Here is a 22,084-nt window from a genome sequence, read left to right as displayed (position 1 = left end):
CCAGGTCAGTGATGGTTCTTCCCAGGGACCCCATACCCCAAAGGCCCTGCAGACACCTGTGCTCTCTCAGAGCTCACTCCCCCTGCCCTGAATGCTGACTGGGAAGCAGCGGGAGTGGGGGGGGGGGGGTGGGCACAGAAAGCCACAGAAGAGGGCCAAAGGGGAAATGGTACTGAGAACCTGAATCTGGGGTGAGTGACAGGACCTCCCCATGCTCCCTGCTCCAGAACAGTTCCCACCTCACCCCACCCCAGAACCCTACACTCAGAACCTGAGGCCCTGGGCACTAAAGAGACTTTAATTTTGAGCTGGAGTTTGAGTTCCCAGGATTCTAACAACTCCTGCAGGTTGGGCCCCCCACATGGACTGGCCTGGACCCTCTGGTAAGTTGTGGGGGACTCAGAGAGGAGGAAAGGACCTGGCCTAGGCCACAGAGCAGGCTGAGAATGGGTCCAGCTCAGCCCTGCCCCTTCCTGGGACCCTCCTTTGCTTCTGGGCCTTCTTGGGAATATGGGGACCCCACCCTCCTCCCCTACCTCAATCCTGAAATGGAAACAGGCTGGCTTCTTGGGTCAGCATGACAGGTCCTAGAGACCTACAACTCTACCTCCCTGTCTCCATCTCCCTTCACTCACACATGCCTCCTTCAGCAGGGGGCTGGCCTGGAGGTGGGCAAGGGGCTGCCCAGAGAGACCAGTGATGGAGCTCAGCCCAGCCCTGACTCTGGCCCTGCTAGAACGCCTTGGCCAAGGCCTTTCCGTCTCTGGGCTGTTCTCTGCCCCTCCACTGCCCACAGCACAGACCTTCCAAACTGGCCCTGCCCCAATTCCAGGATGTTCCAGTCCCCTGCAACCTGGGCAGACTCTCCAGCTCCCCTGGTTAGGGGTGGGGGGTCATTCTCCTCCCAGATGGGGAGGGACCTCCTCCTCCCAGGGCCGGGGATCAGCCATCCTGGGTGTAAGCAGCCTTTATAACCTGACGAGTGGGCTTGCGCAGGGACTGCTGTCAGGGTGACCATATCCTGGGACCCTGGGGTGGAGTGCTTCTGCCTCAGTTTCCCTGGGGAGGTGTGGCCAGGACACTGCCCAAGTTAGGGCCAACTTCTAACTGGAGACTGAACCAGGCAGCCCTTCAGCCAGCATGTGACCAACAGCGGCGGGCAGGTGACCCAACACTCCTCAGCCTGCCAGCCCACCCTGGGGTCTCAGCTCAGCCAGACGCCCAGCAGGGGCTGCAGGGAGGCCTGGGTCGACCGGAGCAGGGTATGCGGGCAGCCTACTCCACACTGGGGAAACAGCCTGCGGCAGGCTGGGAGTCTGAACTCTGCTGTTAACGTGTGTGGCCTCAGTCAGGTCCTCTCCCTCTCCGGGCTTCAGTTTTCCAGGCTGGGGGCAGGGGGTAGGGATCCTCTCTAAAGGCCCCCCTGCTTGCCAGCTGCAGGTGGGAAAGACCCCAAGGGTGCCCTGAATTCGCGGATTAATGGGCCCAGACACAGGTATCTTGTGCCATCTAGTGGACAAAGAGGGAACTGCAGGAGGCCCCCAAACTCGCAGCGTTGGGGTAGCAGGGCCATCCAGCAGAAACGGCAGTCTCTTGAGGTCGCTAGCAGTAACCAGGCAAACACAATATAAAGAAGCAGGAGCAGTGGAAGATACTCCAGTGATTGCTCTTGATGGAGGAAATCAAGGGAGGCTTCATGGAGGAAGCACTATCCAAGCAAAAGTCCAGAAATGGAAAGGATGCAGCAAAAGAGGCAAAACTAGATGATTTATGTAGGATGCAAAATGCTGTGTACTGGTGGGAGATGGTGAGCTGGGCTGATACCTATGTGAGGTGCGTGTTCATGCAGCAGGTGCCACCAGGTGGGTATGTGGACGGTCACAGCCCAGCTTCTCCCAGCCAGAATTCTAGGGTGGGCATGCCTGGAAGGAATGGATGCCCCCAGTCCCCTCCCCACCAATTTCATGGATGGAACAGGGATATTAGGACAATGTCATGCCCCCTCCACCCCCACGGACCTCCAGCTGCTTGCAGAGGGTGAGCCCCCCCCCTTCCCATCAGCCATCCCTCACAGCTCCACCCTCCCCACCCCAACCCTCCCACAGTCTCCTCTGGGACTTCCCTCTGCAAGTGGGGCCATTCATCTCTTCCTGTCCAGGACTTGTCCCCCTCCCTGCCACAGCTGATGAAGAGAGAGCCAGGACATGGCAGAGCCCTTCTTCCCCCATTGCCCCTTCCTGACAATCCTCACTCCCTTCTACCCGAGCACACGTGGCCCTTGTCTGAGGCAGCAGCCTGCCCCCAGAATGCACCCTCTCTGTAGCTGGCCCAGACACTCTCCTGTTTCCTTCACAGAGGGCTTAACTCTCTTCGCCCCAATCCCACTGGCATCCCACATCCCTGGTACCCCCCTATCTCTTGGGTCACTGTCTTCCTCATTGTCATGGTCCCCTCCCCCTACCTCAGCTACCCACCCTCCAGGTCACTACCAATAAGGGCATGACCTTCTGCCTGTCCATTTGGAACATCCCTTCCTCTGGACATCACCATCGGCAGCTCAGCACCCCCACTGCCACATCTTTCACTCGACGAGGCCCATCTGCCTGCCCCTCCTTTCCTTGAGACTCCTCTTTCTCCCTGTACAGCTTGCACCTGTGACCAGCTCTAGAACTGGGCCCTGGCAGACACTGTCCGGGGCCCAGTAGCCACTGGCCTGCTGCAGAGCTTGCCTACATCTCACATGGCCCTTTTCCTGTTTCACTGGGTTGATACCCCAGCATACAAGCCATTCCCTTACCCCTTCTTAAACAAGCTTCCCTGGACCCCACATCGCCCCTCAGCTTGGGTCCCTTTCTCTGTTCCCTGGGTGTTGCCCACACCTGCCATCTCCCCTGTACTTCAGCTCACTCCTGTCAGGCTCCCACCCCTCTGCTCCACGGAAACCCCCCTGCTCAGGTGGCCGAGGCCTGGGGGCCTGCAAGTTCCCAAACCCTGGGGCCACCAGACAAACCCAAAGTGAGTGAGATTCTACAGAATAACTGGCCTGAGCTCTTCAGACGTGACGAGGAAACACGGAGGACCGTCACAGACTAGAGGGGAGTAAGGAGACAGGAGGATGAGGTCACTCTAGTGCCATCTTAGATTGGCTCCTGCTCCAGGACAAGGACTTTAGGACAACTGACAGAACTCCAATAAGCTCTGCAGATTAATTAGCAGTGTTTATGTCAATATTCATTTCCTGTGTTTGATCCTTCTGTGGTTAAAATGTTAACCACAGGGAAGCTGGGGGACCTGTAAATGGGAGTTCTTTGTACTATTTTTTGCAAGCCTGGAATTTCAAAATGAAAAGAAAAAAACAAAAAACCCAACTAAAACCTAGTGTTGGGAAGTAACCTCCACTTCACAATACCCCACGGCTGAACCTGTGCCTCCCCCCAGCTTCCTTATCTCAGGAAATGGCAGTTTGGCCAAAAAGCTAAGGGTCATTTTGGATTTTCCTATTTCTCACCCCTCACATTCAAGCTTTCAGCAAATTCTGTCCATCCTAGTTCCAAAATGTGCCTTGAATCCATGCACCCCCGACCCCCTCTCCCTAGCACCCCACTGTACTGGGAGCCACCGGACTTTCTTGCCCAGAGCCTGCCCCCACTTCATGCCAGCTCCTGGGACCCTCTCTCCCACCCCTTTTGTCCTCTGCAGCCCTCACCCCTCACATTGACTGGGTCCTCATGGGGCCTGGCACTGCCCACGTCTCCCAAGACTGCTGGGGCTTGGTTTCCAGCCCAACACTGCCTTTCTGCTCCTGAGACCTTCCCAGTCTTTCTCCATGGCCTCCCATGGCTGGTTCCCTGTGGTTCCCCCAGATCTCACGCACAGGCAGCTCCTCCCGGGAGCTTTCCCAGACCACTCTAACTCATGGGCCCACCACACCTCCAGTCTCCACGCCAGCCCGTGCTGGTTTTCCCACTGTACTCATCTCCTTAAAATTCCACCAGATTTGGCTGGGCACGGTGGCTCACACCTGTAATCCCAGCACTTCAGGAGGCCAAGATGGGCGAATCACTTGAGCTCAGGAGTTCAAGACTAGCCTGGGAAACATGGTGAAACCTCGTCTCTACTAAAAATACAAAAATTAGCCGGGGGTGGTGACGGGCGCCTGTAATCCCAGCTACTCAGGTGGCTGAGGCATAAGAATCGCTTGAGTCCGGGAGGCAGGGGTTACAGTGAGCCAAGATTGCGCCACTGCACTCCAGTCTGGTGACAGAGCAAGACTCTGTCTCAAAAAAGAAACAAAAATCCACCAGATTAGGGACCAGGCCTCACTGTGACATGCCCCAGCATCCAGCCCATGCTGGGCACATGGGAGGTATGTGATGAACCACTGAGTGGTACACTGGCTGGTGGTGCTGCCCAATGTGGCCCTTCCTTTTCTCCTTGGTTGTCACCCTTCCTGGGTCACTCTAGGTGTCTGTAGAGGTCCCCAATTCTCCAGCTCACAAGGGCAGGCCTAAAGGGACTCCCCTCCACTCCCCTCAGGTCTCTCCAGGGACCAGAAAGTTCTTGCTAGCTCTGGCCTCCACCAGAGGCGTCTGTAGAATTCCAAGACCATCTCTGGAATGCCGGGCCTGTCTGGGGAATGCCAAGGCTGGGGCACAGGTGCAGAGAGTGGAGTGGCTGGGCGGGGCAAGGACAGCTGATGGCATTCTGGCTAGAGTCTGGGTGCTGCTGGCAGTTGTCCCTCCTGCGAACACCACTGCTGACACCTCCACTTCCTTGCCCATGCCCCCAAGACAGCATCACTGTCTGGCAGCAGCTCTGGACTGGGCGCTCCCACTAAGCTGAGAGCTGCCAGGCCTTGGGCCTCTGTCCCTGTCAGGGAAAGAGACTGGGCCACAGGAGACAAGCCTCTGAGGTTCACAGGAACTGGAAGTCACGCCCATTTGGATGTGGCCCATCCGACAGGGCCCTTGGCTGGAAGCCAGCTGGCTCTGCTCTCCCCCACACTCACTGGATGACCTTAACAGGTCCCTGTACCTCTCTGCGCCAAACAGGTGAGGGGAGGTAGAGCCAACTCCATGCGCCTCTGGCCCTGGGAGTCAATGTTGCTGGCAGGAAATACAAGTGAGTGGGCAGGTGAACTAGCACTGTGGGCCTGCAGGGACCCCACAGGCTCAGCTCCATTCCAGCCACGGCTGAGAGGTAACGGGGGTTGCTCTGCCAGGCAGCATTCAGGGCCTAGCTGTGTACCGCAGTGAACCACTCTCTCCAAGGAGAGGACCCCTAGGCTGCCACAGTGGTTGACCAAAGTGATGGCCCCCAGGAACTTGTAGGGGTTCTAGGCCCCCCCAGACTCCAGATGCTGAATCCCTGGAGATGGTGCCTGGGCATGAGGAGTGATAGAGGGCAGCCAGCAGGGCAGGCCACACAGCAGTCTCCGATCTCATCTCACTCCCCGCAGAAGGCAGTGTGGAGTGGCGGTCAGGCACCAGGCATTGCAGCCAGCCTGCCTACGACAGGGAAGGAAGCAGTCATCGGGTAAGAGTGAGTCCTGAGGAAGAGTCCCCGGCCCAGGGACACCAGGGGCAGACAGCAGACCTCCGGGGAGCACACTTTATTTGCATCTCCCAGGACACAGTTGGGGAGGGAGTCAGGGGATTTGGGGTTGAGGATATGGCCAGGCTCAGGTCCTGGGACCCCAACCCCCTCCCCAACCTCAGGACTCCGCTGGAGTTGGAGGCTGGGCATGGGAAGCTCTGGGTGAAGGTCAGCATCTACTCCACACCCTTCATGAACTCCAGGAACTCTGTGGAAAGAGGGGCAGGTGTGGGTCGGGGGTGGGGGCTGGGCAGGGCATGGAGGCAGGGGACCAGCCCACCTACCCACTTACCATCATAGTCGATGCGGCCATCGTTGTTCTTGTCTCCGTCCTTCATGAGCTCCTCGATGTCGTCCTCTGTGATGGTCTCGCCTGTAGCCTGCAGCATCATCTTCAGCTCATCCAGGTCGATGTAGCCATCAGCGTTTCTGTGGGGAGGGGGCTCAGGGTAGGACTGTGGGGAGGGCATAAGGCAGCCCCACCCATGCCCCAGGAGGCAGAGCAGGGACACTGGGAGATGGGGCATCCCTCTCCCCAATCATGCAGAGGCCGCAGGGTCCCTAGGCCTGGAATCTGAGACCGCCCACCTCTCCAGTTCGGCTTGAGTGTGGGTCAGGGTCAGAGGTCAAGGGTCACATGCTCACTTGTCAAACATGCGGAAGAGGTCAGACAGCTCCTCCTCAGATTTCCCTTTGCTGTCGTCCTTCATGCACCGAACCATCATGACCAGGAACTCATCAAAGTCCACCGTGCCGCTGCCTGGGGGTGGGCGGCATGGCCGTTACAGAGGCCGGGGTAGGTACTGCAGGCAGCACCTTCGACATGAACCCCCATGTTCTCACCGCACCCTCACACCAAATGCCAGGCTTCTGTGGCCATTATGCCCATTTTATAGATGAGGCAACTGAGGCTCAGATAGGCAAAACCGCTCCCAGCTAAACAGAGCCAGCATTCCAGCCCCCAGCCAGCTGGGGTTCTTCTGGAGCCTGGGGAGGAGGGGGCTCACCGTCCTCGTCCACCTCGTCAATCATCTCCTGCAGCTCCTCAGGGGTGGGGTTCTGGCCCAGCATCCTCATCACCTTGCCCAGCTCCTTGGTGCTGATGCAGCCATCCTCAGCACCCAGCACGAAGATGTCAAAGGCTGCCTTGAACTCTGTGTTCAGGGGTTGGGGGGCACAGTAGTCAGGGCTCAGCAGCCAGGACCTCAGAAGGCCAGAACCCTGGGGCCATCTGCCAACCTGCCCACCTCCCTCGGAGACCTCTCTGAGGTCAGAGCAAGAGGGACCAAGCCTCTGCTCTCTGGTCTGGGGTCCTCTTCTGGTAAGGGGTCCCCATGCCAGCCTGGCCCCGCTGGTCTCCCACATGTGTGATAGGGGTTCTCACCATTTTTCTGCTCTTCTGTCAGCTGCTCTACCTAGAAAGGAAAGGGAATCTCAGGGCTCAGACTCAGGTATAGCTGCTGCTGAGGAAACCAATCCATTCCACAGGTGAGAAGGCTGGAGCCGGAGGAGGCAGGCTATTTCCAGGCCACAGGGTGGAGGTCTCAGTCCTCCCTCCCTGCCCCCAAAGCCCTGATGTGACCCAGCTGGCCTCACTGAGACTGGGCTCAGGGCCAGGGTGACAGGTGGGCACCCCCTTCAGGGCCAAGGTGACCCTCAGTAACAATAGTCAGTGACCACTCAATGCCCTTTCAGCCCCTGATGAAACTCAAGCTGGGTGGCCCGAGGGACAGCTGTCCCTCAAGTTGGGACAATAAAACCAGTGTGGGGGCAGGCGAGCCACCCACTGTAACCTGACCAGGGTGGCCACTGGGCTATTTTTAATGAGGAACAAAGTTAAACCTGGTGATTGTTCTGGGGACTTTGGCATGCAGGGGGTGGGGCAGCGTTATCTGGCCCCCTGGCCTGCTAGTGCCGCCTCAGGAGCCAAAATTAGTCCCCAGCTCCGCCAGGCCTTGTATGGGCACTGGGTGGAGGGCTGCCCCCACTCCAGCTCCATGGACTCCCACAGGATAAGCAGGCGTGCCCCCAGAGCTGGCTGTAGCACTTCCCTGCCCAGGAGTGAGGGAGGCTGAGGGAGGGGTTCCCCTGGGGACAGCTGTTCATTCCAGGATGTCCTTGCTCTGGGGTTGGGGGAGGTCACCACCACCCCTGGATAGAATAGCATCTGAAGACCCCCAGTGACCCAGGAGGCTGCAGGGGCTTGGGGTGACCACTCTCCAGCCCTTGTTCCCTCGCTCTCACCCCTAGCTAAGCCACTGAGCGCTGAGCCTGCCAGGCATGATGGGAGCTGGGGCCCCAGTTCTCTGTTCCTTCTTCCTTGGTTCTCCCTCATGTCCAGAACTTCCCTGCCTCAAACTTCAAAGCCCCATCTCCAGCCCAGGACTCAAGCTCTGCAGCCCACTCCTCTCACACCCTCCACCTCCCAAAGCATCTTCAGCCAGTCAAGGGGCTGGAGTGGTGTAGCAGATTTTGAGCATGTGAGAAGCATAATGTGAGGGGCAGAAATGGGGGTTGGGGACAGGGAGACAGTAATGGGGACTCAGACAGCTCAGGAGGAAGAGATGAAAAGAGAAAGGCAAAAATGTCCAGAGACAAATGCAGAGACATGTGGCTGAGCGACAGTGCCTCAGACTACAGACACTTGGAAACAGAGAGTGAGACATGATGCTGAAAGCTGCGACATCCTCCACCACCCTTCAGACCCTGAACTCCCATCCCTTCCGCATCCCCAAACACCAGAACCACTGTCCCTGTGACAGCCTGGGTTGAAGGCACGTAGGCTTTCTCCTGGGTCCCCACCACTTCCCTGGGGCTACTGGCCCCCCATTCTGAGCTGAGTGAGCCCCCAGTGGGCCTGCCCACCCCAGCCCTACCCAGCCCTGTCCCTCACCGCAGCCTTGTAGATGTCATCCATGCTGGCGGCTCACAGGACAGCCTGCTGGGGTTGCCAGCCGGCCCTTGACTTAAATAGCCCTGCCCCACCGCATTCCTGGCCCAGCCCAACCCAGCCCAGCCCACCCCTGCATGTAGTATCCTCCAGTCCCTCCTCTGGTCCCAGTGATCTCAGGCTGGCCTGAGTCCCCGTGTCCTCTGCCCAGGGCAGGAAGCAGATGAAGGGCTACAAGGACCAGGTTTCTTTCCCTCCTGTCCCCCACACTCCCCAAGGGACTCTCTGAAAAGGTTTCTGGAATGAATGAAAACATGAGTCCAGTGCAGGACAGGAGTTACGAGGTCGTGGGCCCTAGGCAAGGCCCGGGCAACACAGCAGCTCAGGCTCCCATCCAACCAGGGAGGCGGGTGCCATGACCACCACTTTCCAGATAAGGAAACTGAGGCTCTGGAGGAGTGGTGACTTGCCCAAGATCTGACTGACTTGGCAACCCCTGCCTTTAACTCAACTTCTCTGGAATGGGGGTGCAACGTGCAAGGAGAGGCTGGGAGTGCAGGGCCCTGCCAAGAGAAGCCTTGAATATCAAGCTCATAGTACGATGCTGTGGAACTGGTGAAGGAGGAAGTGACTGATCCACCTTAGGACAGGGTGGCCAGGAGCCTTCTGCCAGAGGAGCCTGCCCCAGACCTCCCATCCGCCCAGGAAGAAGTACTCACTTCGGGCTTAAGTCAGCTGCTGTCAGTTATTCAACAGCACCCCTACAGATGCCCCATCTGTGGCAGGCTCCTTTCCTCCTCACCCTCTAGTTAGGTTACTACCTCCCTCTTCTAGGTCTCATTTTTCCTTGGTTTAGGACTCAGTTCCCCATTCTAGCACTGTAGTTCCTGGGTCCAGGTCAATCTGTCTCCCTCGTTTTAAACTCTGGCAGGCCACCCCGTGGGGTTCTTGTGCTCAGTGGCGGCACACACCCCTCCATCCACCTACACCCTCCTTCGTACAGAGTTCGTATCAAGTTTATCCCTCTTTTTTTTTTTTTTTTTTTTTTTTGAGGCGGAGTCTCGCTCTGTCACCCAGGCTGGAGTGCAGTGGCCAGATCTCAGCTCACTGCAAGCTCCGCCTCCCGGGTTCACGCCATTCTCCTGCCTCAGCCTCCCGAGTAGCTGGGACTACAGCCCCCCCCCACCCAACCCGCCAAGTTTTTTGTAATTTTTAGTAGATACGGGGTTTCACCGTGTTAGCCAGGATGGTCTCGATCTCCTGACCTCGTGATCCGCCCGTCTCGGCCTCCCAAAGTGCTGGGATTACAGGCTTGAGCCACCGCGCCCGGCCCAAGTTTATCCCTCTTGATAAACACGCTCCCTGCCTCGAGCACTACTGCGTGCCGGGCCGCGCATGAACCGACCCACTCAGTTGTCCAGGAGCCCCACTGACAAGAGATCTCCGAGTCTCGGAGAGGTTCAGAACTGGCCCAGAATCGTTCTCGCCCTGCTCCGGCGGTAAGCACAGGTCCTGTTTTCCCCTCCAACCCGCCTTGCCCTAAAGAGAAAGAGCTCAACAGCCAGGTGAGGCACTATTATGGCCTCCTTTATCCGGAGGAGTAAACTGAGGCCAGGAAGAGCAGTGACTTGCTTCGTGTAGCCCGGAAGGCTCGAGACCTTCTGTCCCCTCTTCCCGAGGACGGAGGGGCGATGCCCAGAGCTGTAACCACCAGGGGTCTCAGTTTCTAGCAGGCTGCGCAGTGTACCTCCAGCCGCGCCACGCAGGTAGAGATTACGCAAGCGAGCACCGCGCACGCGCGCGCTGTGGGTGGTGCCTGTCAATCACGCGCGAGGGGCGGGGCGAGGGCGCAGGAGGAAGGCGGGGCCAAGATGGCGGCGCAGCGCGCGGCGGGGGCGTGGGGCGGCGGGGGCTGGGGGGCGGTGGGACGTTGACCCCGCCCCCTACTGCTGCCAGTCTGCGCCGGGCGGCGGCGGCGGCGGAGACCCGAACATGGCGACGGCGCGCACCTTCGGGCCCGAGCGGGAAGCCGAGCCGGCCAAGGAAGCTCGCGTCTTGGGCTCGGAGCTCGTGGACACTTATACGGTTTGTTGGGGGCGCAGGCACCTGAAGCGGGGGTGGTGGCTGGGACCCGGAATCCGACTTGGGGGCTTGGGGAGGGGTTCGGGATCTGCAACCCTGAGGAGCGGGTAGAAGAGTCTGCGATTGCGAGGGGGCTGGGACGGGGGATCTAAGGAAAGGGATCTGGGCCTCGCAGGTTCGGGTGAAGGGTTGTTCGGGGCCTGGGGAGGCGGTTTGGAAAAGGGTACGCGATCAGAAAGGGAGGCTCGGGTTGGGGGCGGCATCTGGGGATAAAGGGGGCCTGGGGAGGGGGGTGTCTAGATGAGGCTAAACTCCTCTAGATCCTCTAGGACTGGAGGGGCCCCGGCCTGAGAGACCGTTACTGGTGTTCAGGAGAAAGGCAATGGGGAGAGGGTCTCTGATGGATGGAATCAGGGAAAAGGGTCAGGCTCCGCAGGCCTTGAAGAAAGAGAAGGCGCCAGCATCCTGATCTGGGAAGCCTGCGGTGGTGGTTGAGATTTTCTCTGAGAAGTGAAGGATAGACCTGGGGGGCAGACGCCTTGGGGGTCGGGCGGAGACAAGAACGGAGGACGGGTGGAGCCCAGCTGTGGAGAAATAGGGGTGGTCTCAGTGCTGAAGCGCAGGCCCTATAAACCTTAGGAATCTTCGTGACTTTGGGCTGTGGGAGCGAGATGGGGCAACAAGCTGCGCACACACACTTCTAAGCTATGGGGGAGACAGAGGACAAATGGGGGGTAGTTTCCGACTCTGACGGGGCTGGATGCCAGGCCTGTGAGCCTGGTGGGCTGCCTGGCAAAAACTAGGCATTGAGCACCTCCCTGCTTCATCCCCTTTGTTCCCGCAGGGTAGGGAGTGGGTGGGGGCCTTGGCCCTGCCTGCACCCCCCTCCCTGGCCCTCATCCTAACCTCCCCCTCTGAGGGCCATTCATCGGGCTCTTTTCTCCTTTCTTGAGGGCAAAGGGAAGGAATCAGGCAGGATGGGAAGAGGAGAGGGGTGGATCCTGGAGCAACAGGCCAGCCTGGAGAAATGGCTGCTCCTCAGGGCTGGAGAAGGCTTCAGCTCCATGCTGCAGAGAGGAGAGGGAAACTAGGTGCAGGAGGCGGGTGAGGTCTCTGAGCTGATGGCTGGCTGGCCATCAGCTAGGGGCACCTTCAGCAAGAGGGCCATCTTCAAAAAGCCCTCCCTATTCTGGACTGCACCCCTCCTCTGCATGTGTGTCGGGGGAGGTGGTGATCTAGATTGGACCCTACCATCCTCTGTCTCCGGGTGTGCCGGGTTGGATATTATGAACACACCTACCCTTTGAACACTTGCCATGGGTCAGGCCCATGGACAAAGCATTTTACATGCATTGCCTTACTTGGTCCTTGATTCTAAGATGGAGGAACTGAGGCTCAGAGAAAACTTAGGCTCCAAGTTAATTATATAAGTGACACATAAGCTGCAGCCAGGAAATGACAGAACCAGGTTTTTAACCCAGGCCTTCCTTAACCTCTAGGCCATATTGCCTCCTGATAGAGCTTAGTTGCTACCACTCCCTCCCCACATCAGCTGCTTGTGCCTTGATTCCTGGCTCAGTAGCAGAAATCACAGCCATGAACCAGTTGAAAGGGTTGGAAAAGGACTTGCTTCCAGGAGGGTAGGGCACCTGGAAAGAAGTACAACAGAGAAGATGCTCAGGCTACAACTGGCCCTCCTCTGCCTCCCTTGGAAGAAATGGCCTTGCCTGCAGCTCGGGTTGGGTTTTGAGTTACCTAGAGGCAGGAGGTAAAAAACTAAAGAGGTGACTTGTTGTGGTAATCACTTTTTTCATTCCTTACTGATGGATGGAGCCACAGGCTTGTCCCATGTGCCTCCCAGCCCTACTGCTTGGGCCATGGAGGAGGCTGAGAGGGGCCCTGCTGGTCAGCAAGGGTCAGGTGCAGAGGCTAGTGGGCAGGGGCAGCCTGACTTTGGCCTTGGGGTGGGTCTGAGTTGTAGAGAGAAAGACTGATAAAAGATAATTGGGAAAGGTAATTGCAGCTTTTGCTATAGGGGGAGGAGACTCCTTGTTGGGGCTCCCTTGCTACAAGGGCTTTTGGTTTCCCCTTTTAGGTTTACATCATACAGGTCACTGATGGCAGCCATGAGTGGACGGTAAAGCACCGCTACAGCGACTTCCATGACCTACATGAAAAGGTAACTGTTAAGAGCTGGGAGCACATATTTCAGGGCTGGAGGGTCCTGTAGGCCAAGTTTCCATTGTGCCACACATTAGTTTTAGGGCAAAAGAGGCTCCATGTCCATAGTTCTTAATAAATCACTTTGTTAATATAACTGCGTTCATTAATATAGCATGTAAATGCTAGCCTTCAGCTCTAGCATGAGCCAGTCTGCAAGGAGCATATTTGAATTTCAGTTTTAATATTTCCAGTCCTAGCTTGGATACGAGATGCTGAGACAGTTTCCTGGGAAGGGGACAGGTTTGAACTTGTTCGACCTAGCTATGGCTATTCCAAAGCCTGTGCTGTAATATCTGGCTGTGATTCCATCTTTTCTTTGCTTTTGGAGATGCTGTCTTTCTCTGGGTCATTTACAGCGTGTTTTAAAGACACACCACTGCCCTAATTGGTTTTTACTCTGGCTTGGAAAAGATGGCAATTTTAGGGGCAAAAGGTGTTACTTTTCTGAATGTCTCCAAAGTCTCCAGATGGAATTCCTTGTCTGGAATTGTATTGGTATTTCTAATGCTAATTTGGATTGAAAGAGGCGAATCCCAGGTGCCCTCGTTTGGTCACTGATCTTGGTACTGCAGGGAGGGGCTGTGCAAGTGCTGACAAGCGCCTGTCCTCAGGCTTCTTGCCTCGGCCTTACATAGGCACAGAGCCTCTTAGTCTGTGGTTGATGTGCTTATGTTTTTTTACAGCTCGTTGCAGAGAGAAAGATTGATAAAAATCTGCTTCCGCCCAAAAAGATAATTGGGAAAAACTCAAGAAGCTTGGTGGAGAAGAGGGAGAAGGATCTGGAGGTCTACCTCCAGAAACTCCTGGCTGCCTTCCCTGGCGTGACCCCCAGAGTGCTGGCCCACTTCTTGCATTTTCACTTCTATGTAAGTTCCTCATTGGGTTTTCACCTGTGCCTGCAAACCCACAACTGCCAAGCTTGAGGCAGCAAACCAGGGGGGACCTCAGCTTTGAGGTGGGCCGGGGTTTGACCCTAGGTTAGAAGATGGAGGAACGTCACCCTGGTTAGGGATGTGTTGTGGGCAGAAGCATGTTAGTTGACAGATTTGCCTTAAATTAGACTGAGTGTGGCCACAGAGATGCTTTCCTCTACCACAAGGCATTTTGTTTAGCAAAAATGGCCTGTGGGTGTTTAAGCTAGGTTTCCATCCAGATGGATGAGGCTGGATTAGAAACAGCTGACACCTGGGATAGACTATTGTTGAGTTGTTGGTTCACAGCTCAAAACTAATTAAGGGATTAGTCTGTGATGGTGGAATATCACCATCTTGGGACATGTAATCGGGGTCCACGCTGCCAGGGTGCTAAGGTTGAGGGTAGATAATTTCCTCTGATGGGAGAGTGTGTCGTAGAACAGCTCTGTACTCCGTCCTGGACAGAAGAACAACTTTCGTAAGTTGCTGGGGACAGAATGCGTCGTCAGACTTTAAGAACAGCACTTAGGCAGTGTGAAACCACAATATTTGGGGTTTTTTTTTTGTTTTTTTTTTTGTTGTTGTTTTTTTGAGACGGAGTCTCGCTCTGTCGCCCAGGCTGGAGTGCAGTGGCCAGATCTCGGCTCACTGCAAGCTCCACCTCCCGGGTTTACACCATTCTCCTGCCTCAGCCTCCCGATTAGCTGGGACTACAGGCGCCTGCCACCTCGCCCGGCTAGTTTTTTTTTATTTTTTTATTTTTTTAGTAGAGACGGGGTTTCACTGTGTTAGCCAGGATGGTCTCGATCTCCTGACCTTGTGATCCACCCATCTCGGCCTCCCAAAGTACTGGGATTACAGGCTTGAGCCACCACACCTGGCCAATATTTGTTTTTTTGAGACGGAGTCTTGCTCTGTCACCGAGGCTGGAGTGCAGTGGCGCAATCTCGGCTCACTGCAACCTGCGCCTCTTGGGTTCAAGCAATTCTCCTGCCTCAGCCTCCCGAGTAGCTGGGACTACAGACTTGTGCCACCACACCCAGCTAATTTTTGTGTTTTTAGTAGAGATGGGGTTTCACCATGTTGGCCAGACTGGTCTGGAACTCCTGACCTCAAGTGATCTGCCTGCCTCAGCCTCCCAAAGTGCTGAGATTACTGGCATGTGCCATTGCACCTGGCCGAAACCACAATATTAAATAGCAGTTCTAGTTATGAGAATTTTTTTCTAAGGAAAAATCAGGCAACTGCAAAAAGGATATATGAACAAAGGTAGTCATTCCAGGGTTGTAACAAGATAGTAAGGACAACCCTAAAGTCTAGTAGAAGAGGTTACAAAAAAAGAAAAAAAAGAAAACAGGCCGGGCGCAGTGGCTCACGCCTGTAATCCCAGCACTTTGGGAGGCCGAGGTGGGCAGATCACTTGAGGTCAGGAGTTCGAGACCAGCCTGGCCAACATGGTGAAACCCCATCTTTACTAAAAATACAAAAATTAGCTGGGTGTGGTGGCAGAGACCTGTAATGCCAGCTACTTGGGAGGCTGAGGCAGGAGAATCGCTTGAACCCAAGAGGCAGAGGTTGCAGTGAGTCGAGATCATGCCACTGCACTCCAGCCTGGGCAACAGAGAGTGAGACTTCATCTCAGAAAAAAAAAAAAAAAAAGAAAAATCAAAGGGTACAACGAGGCTGAGCACAGTGGCTCATGCCTGTGATCCTAGCTCTTTGGGAAAAAACAAACAAAAAACAAGTCTGCAGCTCCCCCATCATTTTCCCAGCAGCACACCAGTCTTCCCAGCAGACTCTGTCTCAAAAAAATGCAGCTTTCTTAAGCAGTATCCAATCGTATGGCTGTAGTTTTTTTTTTTTTTTTTTGAGACAGGGTCTCACTCCCTTGCTCAGGCTGGAGTGCAGTGGCCTGATCATGGGTCACTGCAACCTCAAACTCCTGGGCTCAAGCGATCTTCTTGCCTCAACTTCCCAAATAGCTGGAACTATAGGTGCATGCCACCACACCCAGCTAATTTTTAAAATTTTTTTGTAGAGATGGGGTTTTGCAATATTGCTCAGGTTGGCCTCAAACTCGAGCTCAAGCAATCCTCCCACCTCTGCTTCTCAAAGTGCTTGGACTGTAGGCATGAGCCACGTACCTGGCTGACTATGGTCTCATTTTTATAAAAAGTTGATATGGACATATTTGTCTAGGAAAACTCTAGGAGGTTTATGTACACCAAAATGCTAAGACTAGTTTTCTCTGAGTGATAGATTTTCAGATAATTTATGTTTACTCGTTTTCCCTTTATATGATGAAGACGGGGAAGAATCCACTCCCTTATTCAGGCTCACCCTGAAGTAACCTGTGAGTTATGGTCCTAAAAGCCCAGCTGTATTTAAAATACAACTTTCTTGGCCAGGTGCAGTGGCTCACGCCTGTAATCCCAGCACTTTGGGAAGGCCCAGATAGGCAGATCACTTGAGGCCAGGAGTTCTAGACCAGCCTGGCCAACATAGCGAAACCCCTTCACTACTAAAAATACAAAAATTAGCTGCACGTGGTGGCGTATGCCTGTAGTCCCAGCTACCGAGGAGAGAGGCATGAGAGTCACTTGAACCTGGGAAGGGGAGGTTGCAGTGAGCCGAGGTCATGCCACTGCACTTCAGCCTGGGCCACAGAGTGAGACTCCGTCTCAAAAACAACAACAACAACAACAACTTCCTTAAAGTCTTTTCAGAGTAAGACAGTTGAACTTTTCTTGCATCACTGAAGAGCCTAGAAATTTGGTGGCAGTGCTAACCTTGGGCCACTGAGCTTGGCAGGAATAGGTGAAAAAGTAGATAGCATTCACAGATGGGAACTGTGTATGTGCTTTGGATTTTATTTAGCATATACCAGCAAGTATAGGGTTAGCAACATACCCTTTTGTAAACATATTTTTACCCTTTCTTATGTGAGAAAAAATTTGCGTTCCTTATGCAAGTCTTTCAGATAAACTTTACTGGTTAGTGTTTTAAGAAATAATGTACTTTAAAGGTCACGCACAGTGGCTCACACCTGTAATCCCAGTACTTTGGGAGGCCGAGGCGGGCGGATCACGAGGTCAGGAGATCGAGACCATCCTGGCTAACATGGTGAAATCCCATCTCTACTAAAAATACAAAAAATTAGCCGGGCATGGTGGCGGGCGCCTGTAGTCCCAGCTACTCGGGAGACTGAGGCAGGAGAATGGCGTGAACCTGGGAGGTGGAGCTTGCAGTGAGCTGAGAGACCGTGTCACTACACTCCAGCCTGGGCAACGGAGCAAGATTCCGTCTCAAAAAAAAGATTGTGCTTTAAGGAAGCTTTGGTTAGCCATTTAGGGATGAAACTTGACATGCAGCCCTTTGACGGTATTTATTCCTTACTTGATACCTGTGCCTTTGAGGAGAGATCTCGCTGGCTGCCTCACATGTGCCTGGCTCTGAGGGTAGAAAGGCCTGGACTGTGCTTTTGAAACTGGTTTGCCTGAGATGGGCCTGAGCTGGCTACATCTGGTTCTGGTTTGAGGCAGGCTCCACTACTTGTAGAAGTTTTGATGTATTTGGAATTAGTGTTACCAAACAGGTCCCTAAGTTATATAAATCCTAGGATTTAAAAAAGCAATTGAACCCATCTTTGGATTAAACCCACAGTTGATCAGCCATGGCACTGCTGACATTTTGGACTGGATAATGTGTTTCTGTAAGGAGCTATCCCATGCGTTGTTTAGCAGCACCCTGGCTTCTACCCACTGGATGCGAGTAGCACTTCGCCACCCAGCTATGGCAATTAAAGATGTCTCCAGACATTGCCAAATGTCCCACTTGAAAACCACTGGATTAGATCTTCATTTGGGGCCTAAAGATTTGTCAGCCTTTTCTCCAGGCTGGGAGCTCTCTAGGGAATGTTTCTCTTAACTTTTATACCATCTGTGTCCTCTTGGAAATTGTTCCACATGTGTTCTGCCTCTTGTGTTGCTGACATTGGATAGGGTGGACCCAGGGAACCCACCCTATTTGGTCATGGGGTGAATTTTTTTATTTTGATTTTTTGAGACAGAGTTTCGTTCTTATTGCCCAGGCTGGAGTGCAGCGGTGCGATCTCGGCTCACTGCAACCTCCGCCTCCCAGGTTCAAGTGATTCTCCTGCTTTAGCCTCTTGAGTAGCTGGGTTTACAGATGGCCTGCCACCACACCTGGCTAATTTTTTGTATTTTTAGTAGAGGTGGGGTTTCACTATGTTGGCGAGGCTGGTCTCGAACGTCTGACCTCGTGATCCACCTGCCTCAGCCTCCCAAAGTGCTGGAATTACAGACGTGAGCCACCACGCCTGGCCATGGTGTGGATTTTAAAAAATTGAGGTATAATTCACATACCATAAAATTAACTCTTTTTAATGTGTACAATTTATTTATTTATTTATTTATTATTATTATTAAACTTTAAGTTCTGGGGTACATGTGCCAAATGTGCAGGTTTGTTACATAGGTATACATGCGCCACGGTGGTTTGCTGCACCCAGTGTGTACAATTTAGTAGTTTTTAGTATATTCACAACTTTGAGTGACCATCGCCACTATCTAATTCCAGAACATTTCATCAGCCCAAAAAGGAACCTGTACCTGTTAGCAGAAGCTTCCCATCCCTCTGTGCCCCAGCCCCTGGCAGTCACTAATCTACTTTTTGTCCTTATGGATTTGCCTCTTCTGGACATTTCATAGAAATGGAATCATACAGTGTGTGGCCTTTTGTGACTGGCTTCTTTAATTTAGCCTTATGTTTTCAAGGTCCGTTCATATTGTAGTGTGAATCCTTCGGTCCTTTTATGATGGAGTAATAGTGTATTTTTTGGATATACCACATTATGTTTATTTATTAGCAGTTGATAAGTGTTAGGTTTGTTTCCATTTTTGGCCATTGTGAATGATGCTGCTATGAGCATTTGTATGTTAATTTTTATGTGAACTTATGTTTTCATTTTTGTTGGATATATAGCCAAAAGTGGAACCTGAGTTATATGGTAACTCTATGTTTGACTTTTTGAGGAACTACCAAATTGTTCTCCAAAGTTGTTGCACCATTTGACGTTTCCATCGGCAGTGCACAGGTTCTAATTTCCCCACATTCTTGCTTAACACTTCTTGTCCTTTTTTTTTTTTTTTTTTTTAATCATAGTTGTTCTGGTGGGTGTGAAGTGGTATCTCATTGTGGTTTTAATTTGCATTTCCCTGATGACTAATGTTATTGAGCCTCTTCTTTTTTTTTTTTTTTTTGAGACAGAGTCTCGCTCTGTCGCACAGGCTGGGGTGCAGGGGCATGATCCTGGCTCACTGCAACCTGTGCCTCCCTGGTTCAAGCGATGCTCATGCCCCAGCCTCCCGAGTAGCTGGGACTATAGGCGTGCACCACCATGCCTGGCTAATTTGTATATATTTTTTTAGTACAGATGGGGTTTCACCATGTTGGCCAGGATGGTCTCAAACTTCTGGCCTCAAGTGATCTGTCCACCTTGGCCTCCCAAAGTGCTGAGATTACAGGTGTGAGCCACCACATCTGGCCTGAGCCTCTTTCCATATGGTATTTGGCCATTTGCATATCTTCTTTGGAGAAAAGTATCCAATTCTTTATCCTTTTAAAAATCAGATTGGGCAGGGCGCGGGTGGCTCATGCCTGCAATCCCAGCACTTTGGAAGGCTAAGGCGGGCGGATTACTTGAGGCCAGGAGTTCGAGACCAGCCTGGCCGACATGGAGAAACTCTGTCTCTACTAAAAATACACAAATCAGCCATGCATGGTGGTATGTGCCTGTAATCTCAGCTACTTGGGAGACTGAGGCACAAGAATGGCTTGAACCTGAGAGGCGAAGGTTGCAATGAGCCAAGACCACACCACTGCACTCCAGCCTGGGTGACAGGGTAAGACTGTCTAAAAAAAAAAAAAAAGTCAGATTATCTTTGTTGAGTTGTAAGAGTTCTTTATATATTCTGGCTACTAGACTTTTAGAAACATGCAAATACTTTTTCATATTCTGTGAGTTGTCTTTTTTTTTTTTTCTTTGAGATGCAATCTTGCTCTGTTGCCCAAGCTGGAGTACAGTGGTGTGATCTCGACTCACTGCAACCTCCACCCCTGGGGTTCAATTCTCGTGCCTCAGCCTCCCGAGTAGCTGGGACTGCAGGCACATGCCACCATGCATGGCTAATTTTTTTTGAGACAGAGTCTTGCTGCATCGCCCAGGCTGGAGTCCAGTGACGCAATCTCGGCTTACTGCAACCTCCGCCTCCTGGGTTCAAGCAATTCTGTCTCAGCCTCCCGAGTAGCTGGGACTACAGGCATGCACCACCACGTCCAGCTAATTTTTGTAGTTTTAGTAGAGATGGGGTTTTACCATATTGGTCAGGCTGGTCTTGAACTCCTGACCTTAGGTGGTCCACCCTTCTTGGCCTCCCAAAGTGCCGGGATTACAGCCTTAGCCACCACGCCTGGCCTGCCTGGCTAATTTTTGTATTTTTAGTAGAGACAGGGTTTTACTGTGTTGGCCAGGCTGGTCTCGGACTCCTGACCTTAGGTGATCCACCTGCCTCAGCCTCCCAAATTGATGGGATTACAGGGGTTAGCCACCGTGCCTGGCCATCTTTCCATTTTCTTTTTTTTTTTTTTTGAGACGGAGTCTCACTCTGTCACCCAGGTTGGAGTGCAGTGGCCGGATCTCAGCTCACTGCAAGCTCCGCCTCCCGGGTTTACGCCATTCTCTGGCCTCAGCCTCCCGAGTAGCTGGGACTACAGGCGCCCGCCACCTCGCCCGGCTAGTTTTTTGTATTTCTTAATAGAGACGGGGTTTCACCGTGTTAGCCAGGATGGTCTCGATCTCCTGACCTCGTGATCCGCCCGTCTCGGCCTCCCAAAGTGCTGGGATTACAGGCTTGAGCCACCGCGCCCGGCCTGATAAACTGAACTTAATCAAAATCTAAATCTTTTGTGCTTCAATGAAGACCATCAAGAAAATGGAAAGATGGGCCGGGCGCGGTGGCTCAAGCCTGTAATCCCAGCACTTTGGGAGGCCGAGATGGGCAAATCACGAGGTCAGGAGATAGAGACCATCCTGGCTAACATGGTGAAACCCTGTCTCTAAGAAAAATACAGAAAGTTAGCTGGGCATGGTGACTGATGCCTGTAGTCCCAGCTACTCGAGAGGCTGAGGCAGGAGAATGGCGTAAACCCGGGAGGCACAGCTTGCAGTGAGCTGAGATCCGGCCACTGCACTCCAGCCCGGGCAACAGAGTGAGACTCCGTCTCAAAAAAAAAAAAAAGTTCAGTATATCAATTTCTTTGGTCTCTTGTGTTTTGGTATCATATATGAGAAACCATTACCCAATCCAAGGTCACAAAGATTTATAACAATATATTCCTGTATGGATTTTGTTTGTTTTTTGAGACAGGGTCTTGCTGTGTTGCCTAGGCTAGAGTACAGTGGCACCATCTCGGTTCACTGCAGCCTCGACCTCCCAGGCTCAAGTACTCCTCCCACCTTAACCCCCCCAAGTAGCTGGGACTACAGGCATGTGCCACCGTACTTGGCTAATTTTTGTATTCTTTGTAGAGATGGGGTTTCTCCATGTTGCCTAGGCTGGTCTCAAACTCCTGGTCTCAAGTGATCCACCAACCTCAGCCTCCCAAAGTGCTGGGTTTATAGGCGTGAGCCACCACACCCAGCCTGCGGTGTGGATTTTAATAACAAGGAAAGAAAGCACTACTTGTTACCAGCCCACTTTAGGTGGGAGTGCAGGGGTTGCCGCCTGTGTGAGTGAGGGGCACACTGCGGCACTTGCCTGTTGCCGTGCTGCTCTTCATATTGCTGTGTCCTGACCCTCCTGGACATGTGGTGACAGGACTCGTCCCAGAACCCCTGGAACAGGTTTTCAAACTCAGTGAAATGGAATCCCACGTGGAATTCTAGCACACCATGTGGGGCAGGACCTCCAACTGTGGTGGACTTGGAGGCAGGCAGAGGCGAGTTTATCTCCCACCCCTACTTCTCAATGGTTTAGTCCAAGTCAGTCATTTAACCTGCCTGTGAGCTGGAGGCTGATGAGCCGGGGTCCTTGTGAGGCCTGCAAGAGACTGTGCAGTGGGCCGGGTGCGGTGGCTCAAGCCTGTAATCCCAGCACTTTGGGAGGCCGAGACGGGTGGATCACGAGGTCAGGAGATCGAGACCATCCTGGCTAACACGGTGAAACCCCGTCTCTACTAAAAAATACAAAAAACTAGCCGGGTGAGGTGACAGGCACCTGTAGTCCCAGCTACTTGGGAGGCTGAGGCAGGAGAATAGTGTAAACCCAGGAGGCAGAGCTAGCAGTGAGCTGAGATCGTG

General features: G+C 53.4%; 2 protein-coding genes across 5 annotated transcripts in view; one reads left to right on the top strand and one right to left on the bottom strand.

Moving 5' to 3' along the window:
* Positions 1-5,596: 5,596 nt before the first annotated feature.
* TNNC1 (troponin C1, slow skeletal and cardiac type) lies at positions 5,597-8,585 on the bottom strand. Its single transcript, XM_003894318.3, has 6 exons — positions 8,489-8,585; positions 6,980-7,010; positions 6,603-6,749; positions 6,241-6,355; positions 5,888-6,024; positions 5,597-5,803 (listed from the first exon to the last, which is right to left on the bottom strand). The coding sequence occupies exons 1-6, from the start codon at positions 8,510-8,512 to the stop codon at positions 5,772-5,774; spliced, it is 486 nt and encodes a 161-aa protein (XP_003894367.1). The 5' UTR covers positions 8,513-8,585; the 3' UTR covers positions 5,597-5,771.
* Positions 8,586-10,342: 1,757 nt separating this feature from the next.
* NISCH (nischarin) overlaps positions 10,343-22,084 on the top strand; it is a 38,921-nt gene continuing 27,179 nt past the window's right edge. For 3 of the 4 annotated variants that reach the window (XM_021934349.1, XM_003894306.2, XM_009200600.1), the window contains exons 1-3: positions 10,343-10,570; positions 12,663-12,746; positions 13,474-13,656. In XM_021934349.1, coding sequence (XP_021790041.1) covers positions 10,478-10,570; positions 12,663-12,746; positions 13,474-13,656 — 360 coding nt within the window. In that variant the 5' untranslated portion in view covers positions 10,343-10,477. The remainder of the gene's footprint in view (positions 10,571-12,662; positions 12,747-13,473; positions 13,657-22,084) is intronic. The other variant, XM_021934350.2, reaches the window with a different exon arrangement.

The sequence above is a fragment of the Papio anubis genome, chromosome 2, assembly GCF_008728515.1.
Source record: "Papio anubis isolate 15944 chromosome 2, Panubis1.0, whole genome shotgun sequence".
Lineage (NCBI taxonomy): Eukaryota > Metazoa > Chordata > Mammalia > Primates > Cercopithecidae > Papio > Papio anubis.
Note: the sequence above shows the minus strand (reverse complement) of the source record. Positions and strands in the feature narration are given on the sequence as shown.